This window comes from Zophobas morio, unplaced genomic scaffold, assembly GCF_036711695.1.
Source record: "Zophobas morio isolate AGI-343-1 ecotype UQ-CSIRO unplaced genomic scaffold, CSIRO_AGI_Zmor_V1 ptg000018l, whole genome shotgun sequence".
Classification (NCBI taxonomy): domain Eukaryota; kingdom Metazoa; phylum Arthropoda; class Insecta; order Coleoptera; family Tenebrionidae; genus Zophobas; species Zophobas morio.
In genome coordinates, this window is record NW_026972123.1 from 3,519,653 (window position 1) to 3,525,574 (window position 5,922).

Sequence of the window (5,922 nt, forward strand, 5' to 3'; positions counted from 1 at the left end):
AGTTGAAAAATTGAGGGGACGAAAAATTAAAAATCGAGAATGTGAAAAATGGAAAAATGAGATTTTGTAATATTGGAAAATTGGAAGTTCACAAATTGTAAAATTGCAAAATCAAAAATAAAAAACGAAAAAGTGTATGATAAAAACTTGAAAAATGTAAGAAATTGAAAAAAACCTGAAAATTTGAAAAATTAAATAAACGAAAAATTGTAAAATCGAAAGAAACAACAAAAAATAAACGAAATTTGTGATATAAAATCGAAAAGGTGAAAATTAAAAATCGGGAAAATGAAAAATAAAAATCGGTAACAAAAAATTGGAAAAGGGAAAAATTAAAAACTGAGAAACTGAAAAATCGAAAAATGAAAAACTGTAACATCGAAAAATTGCCAAATTGAATAACTGATGCAAACCGAGAGAGTGAAGGAAAGAAAAATTGAAAATGTTGGAAGTCGAGAAATTGTAAAATTGAAAAATCAAAAATAAAAAACGAAAAATTACAAAATGAAAACTTGAAAAATCTTAAGAATCGAAAAAGTGAAAAATCGAAAAAAAAAAGAAATATGTATTATGAAATAGAAATATTGAAAATTAAAGAATTTGGAAAATCGGAAGACTGGAAATACAAAAACTGCAACTGCACATTTTTGTTCCCTTTTTTCATTGGTTTTCACCTGTCGGTGGTTTTTTTTCGTCATTTTTTCTGACTCTCACTTTTTTTTTTTTTTTTTTAATTACTTTTCATGTAGTTTTTTGTCGTTTTCGTTTTCTTTAATTCCCTTTCTTGTCTCTTTTTGACCAGAGAGAACAAAAAATACAACAAGATGCAATAATAAGATACTGGGTGTTTTATTTGAAAAAACACAATTTCGATTTTTGAAAATGTTTTTTTTTTTTATAAACACTTGTTGAAAAATTTAGGGGACGAAAAATTGAAAAAGGGAAAAATAAAAAATCGTGAATGTGAAAAATGGAAAAATAAGAAATTGTAATATTGGAAAATTGGAAAAATCTGGAAATCGACAAACTGTAAAATTAAAAAATTAAAAATAAAAAAACGAAAAAGTGCAAGTATAATAAAAACTTGAAAAATGTAAAAAGTGAAAATCAAACTTGAAAATTTGAAGAAAAATTGAAAAAATTCTGAAAATTTGAAAAATTGAACAAACGAAAAATTGTAAAATCGAAAGAAACAACAAAAAATAAAGGAAATGAAAAAACGAAAGATTGTGATATAAAATCGGAAACAAAAAATTGAGAAAATGAAAAATCGAAAAATGAAAATCTGTAATATTGAAAAATTACCAAATTGAAAAACTGATGCAAACCGAAAAATTGAAGGAACGAAAAACTGAAAATTTTGGACGTCGAGAAATTGTAAAATTGAAAAATCAGAAATAAAAAACAAAAAATTACAAAATGAAAACTTGAAAAATCCTAAGAATCGAAAAAGTGAAAAATCAAAAAAAATATGTATTATGAAATAGAAATATTGAAAATTAAAGAAATCGGAAAATCGGAAGACTGGAAATCCAAAAACTGCAAAGTGAAAAATTTAAAAATTGAAAAATGGACAAACAAATGAAAAATTGGAAAATCGAAAAAAAAACACAGAAAATAAAGGAAATGAAAAAACGGACAATTGTGATATAAATCGAAAAAATAAAAATTAAAAATTCGCCACATTGAAAAATAAAAATCGGGAACATGAAAAATTGTGGAAACGAAAAATTGAGAAACTGAAAATTCGAAAAAGTGAAGAAACGAAAAATTGAAAAATCGAAAGAAACAACAAGAAATACAGGAATTGAAAAAATGAAAATTTGTGACATAAAATCGAGAAAATTAAAATTAAAATAATCGGGAAAATGAAAAATTGAAAATGACAAAAATTAAAAACTGAGAATGTGAAAAATCGAAAAATGAGAAACTGTAATATCGAAAAATTGCAAAATTAAAAAATTGCAACTCTAAAAATCGAAAAATTTAGAAGTCAAGAAACTGTGAAATTGAAGAATCAAAAATAAAAAAACGAAAAAGTATATAATGAAAACTTGAAAAATGTCCAAAGTGAAAATCAAACATGAAAATTTGAAGAAACGAAAATTTGAAAAATCTGTATTGTAAAATCAAAATATTGAAAACTTTTAAACGTGGAAAATCATGAAATTGAAAAATCAAAGCCTGAAAATCTGAAAAATTGAATAAACAAAAAATTGTAAGTCGAAAAAAACAACAAAAAAATAAAGGAAATAAAGAAACCAAAAATTGTAATATAAAATCGAGAAACGTCGAAAAAACATAAAATTAGTCATTCTTTACTTCGTTATCAGCAAAAAAATCTCTAAATCGAATCTTACAATTAAAATTATCTGACAAAACTAAATACGTTACACCGGACTTCAAGAAAAGAAACCCATTGAAATTTCTAATTTCAAATATTCTTGTTCAACATCGTGTGATGTTGAGATATCCTTCTCTAGGTATAAAAATGTCCTAACAGACAAGAGAAAAAAATTTCTGCAAAAAATTTAGAAAAATTTGTTATCATAAGTGATAATTTCTACTTAAAAAGTATGTCCCCCACGCAATCAAAACAGATAAGATTCAAACAATAACTAACCATTTCGCAATCATTCTGATAACATAAATCGTAGATCTTCTACAAAAACATAGGTAGAGTACCCAGACCTAGTCATTCCAGATCAAATAACTTAACCGTGAAGATGCTGCAGAGAAGAACCTCAAAGATAAACCAAGAGGCTGCTACATACGCAACAAAATTAGACCAAGAGTTTGATTTAGCAGAGTCTTTAGGCGAAGGCGGATACGGACAAATTTTTAAAGTAAGTGCAAACTCCTCTCATCACCATTTGTAACACATTTCCGAAAAAGGCCAAACGAAAATGTGACAACAACGAATTCGCCATCAAAATAATCAAATTTGAGTCAAACATGGAGGATCTTGGCACAATCAGACGAGAGGCGAAAATTTTGTCGGAACTCAACCACAACAACATCGTCCGATATTTCAACTCTTGGATCGAGACGGCACGGGTTCCGAGTACCGAATATGGGAAATGCGAAGACGAAAATGTAAGTTTTCCTTTTGGTTGCAATGATTGACATCGTGGTTACGGTTTTTTTGTTGTAGTTGTGTTCAGAAATTCAGAAATTGTCTTTGGACGGTTATATGAGTAGCGAGCACGCAGACGATGACGAAGACAATTTCGACGACGAAGACGAATATTATGACGATTCTGAGTACGACGACGACGACGACGATGATAGTGTCGTCGCCTTCCAGGACAACTACATAGAATTGAGATATTTGTACATCCAAATGGAACTGTGCGAGAAGCGCAACTTGAGGGCTTCCATCAGAAGCAATCTATATTTAGACGAAGACAAAGTCGCTAAGTATTTCAGAGGGATTTGTGAGGGTTTGTCTTATATACACAGGAACAACATCGTGCATCGGGATCTCAAACCGGAGAACATCTTTCTGACTTCTGACGATGTGATCAAAATTGGTGATTTTGGGTTGTCGAAGCAGATTTGTCGGGAGAATGAGTTGGACGCTTTTCAAAGTAATAGGAAAGAAATGATTGAAAAAATTACCTGTAATTGACATGTTTTAGGCGAAGAGCTTCCGTATGGGTCGCTTACGGCTCCTTGTGGTACGCAGGTTTACATAGCTCCGGAACTTTTTGCAGGAAATAGGTTCAACATCAAAGCTGACATATACAGCTTAGGTGGTCACACTTTCACTACTACTAAATAAAAATGATAATATTTTGTAGGTGTAACGTACTTCGAAATGTGTTCAAAACCCATGACCGACATGGAAAAGTCTTTCATTTTTCCCTTGACACAAGAAAAGTGGAAAAGTGTTAATTTTGCGACCAACAACACCAACAAGAAAAATCTTCTAAGGTTGGTAGTACGTTTAGAATGATGGATTACTACCGTCGTGAATTATAGAAATCTTCTTCACATCGACCACCACGAAAGACCAAGTTGTGAGCAAATTCTCAAAGTTCTAACTTCTGGCAAATCTACCGAAGAAATCAAAGCAGTGATTCAGCAAAGTAGAAGGGTGACGAACCAAGAACGCAAATTTTTTGAAGGAGCCTTGAAATCGATAAGTCCTGAAAAAGTCGCAGCCACTACTCTTTTTCTGAAAAAGGCAAAACAGGTGAGTTACAAGAAGTAGTAACAATAATAGTCGACAAGAGTTAAAAATAAATAATTGTAGATATTTAAGTTACACGGAGGCCAAAAGATTCCAATGCCAATCTTCATGCCATCATTCCCCAAGCATTCTAACAATCTGACGACTTTGCTGAACACTAGTGGCAATTCCATTTCTCTCTCAAACACATCTAGGTAAGAATTTAAATCAACCACAGAAGTTATTCATCGTTCTATCACAGAATTTCATTTTCTTACTACGTGGCCAATAAGAGAATCCAGAAAATCCGAAGATACTCCACAGAGAAAGTTTTCGAAGAAGGTTACTATTCTCCCACAGAAGTCCAAGAGTGTCTCTTTCAAGTTGTTAGCAACCAAGTCGAAGATTTTGTAGCTGATGCCGAAATGCTTCACGTCACACAGAAAGTTTTAGAAGAAGCATTTCCAAACGAAAGAAGAAAAATCATTATTATCAACCACGGTCTTATCTTTAAAGAAATTTTAAAATGGTGTGGACTTTCAAAAAAGGATTCTTCAACATTAACCAACCTTTTGATTAATTCAACTGTAATTTCTGCACAGACCTTCTCTTCGTTGCAATTAGATGAAAAAATAAACTCGTTTCTTTGCAAAATAATGCAACATTATGACGTTGGAAGTTGCGAGAAATATTTGTCTACATTTTTTAATAAATCTGATTTAATTCAGACGGCATTCAAGCAGCTGAGAGTGATCATGGAAAATGCGAAAAAATTCGGAATGGTAATTGGATTCCAACAGCAAGTAGGCTGAGATCTTAACAATTGCAATTTCAGAATTGGACAATATATTTGGCACCGCTTTTAGTAAATCAAAGAAGTTCTTCGGGTTTTATGTTTCGTGCTGTATGCGGAACTCAGGTGGTGGCAAATGGTGGCAGATTTGACTCTCTGATTAAACAGTGTGAACTGAAAAAAAAGAGAAAGCCGATGAATATTTCAGCTGTTGATGTTTCCTTTAATGTCGAAGCGATTGTTAAATCACTAATGTCACAGGACGAGAACCCAAGGATTATTCATTTGTTTAGTGGCAGTACGTTGAATATTTGCTTGAATTTTGCAACTAAGTAAATAACTGATACTTGATAATTTCAGCTATATTTGCAATGGATGTCATTATAACGAAGCGTTAAGTGTGAGATCGTTAAAGAATATTGTTTCAGTTGACTCAGCTCAAGTCATTATTCAATTTCTACAAAAAGATATTTGCCTTATGCAGTAGGTGAAGATAGCAGTTTTTTCCACCAAAATCTTGGTTTCAAGGTCACAGCAGTGGCCCGCTTTTAGGTGGTAAATTTGAACTAGTGGCATCAAATTATCCTATTTTGTTACAAATATTTCGAACTTTTTTAGACAGCTGAGGAGAATTTTTCGAAATCTTATAAAACATGTTTATTCAAAATCGGTTAATTTAGTATTGTTAAGAAAGCAAACATTAAATCCAATCTTATTAGTACATTTTTTTTGTTATTTGTTCCTATTTCATTTTGTGCATAATTTATTTATTTTTATAAACTACAAGACATTGAAGAAAATGATAATGCAAAAACATGTCAAGTTTTTATTTTACTCTCCATTTTTTGACATGTCAAACAAATTTTACTTCAAATTTGTAAATATTATGACGTCATCAATAATTTTTTACTTTCCGAGCGTAAGCTAAGGAAGTATAGTAATCAAGTCCATCAGT

The 5,922-nt window shown here is 30.9% G+C and overlaps 1 protein-coding gene across 1 annotated transcript; it reads left to right on the top strand.

Moving 5' to 3' along the window:
• Positions 1–2,658: 2,658 nt before the first annotated feature.
• LOC135130865 (eIF-2-alpha kinase GCN2-like) lies at positions 2,659–5,688 on the top strand. Its single transcript, XM_064058311.1, has 10 exons — positions 2,659–2,846; positions 2,896–3,096; positions 3,155–3,590; positions 3,642–3,755; positions 3,804–3,936; positions 3,985–4,198; positions 4,259–4,389; positions 4,437–4,956; positions 5,010–5,265; positions 5,328–5,688. Exons 1-10 carry the CDS (start codon positions 2,727–2,729, stop codon positions 5,363–5,365), a joined length of 2,163 nt encoding a protein of 720 aa, XP_063914381.1. The 5' UTR covers positions 2,659–2,726; the 3' UTR covers positions 5,366–5,688.
• Positions 5,689–5,922: the final 234 nt, after the last annotated feature.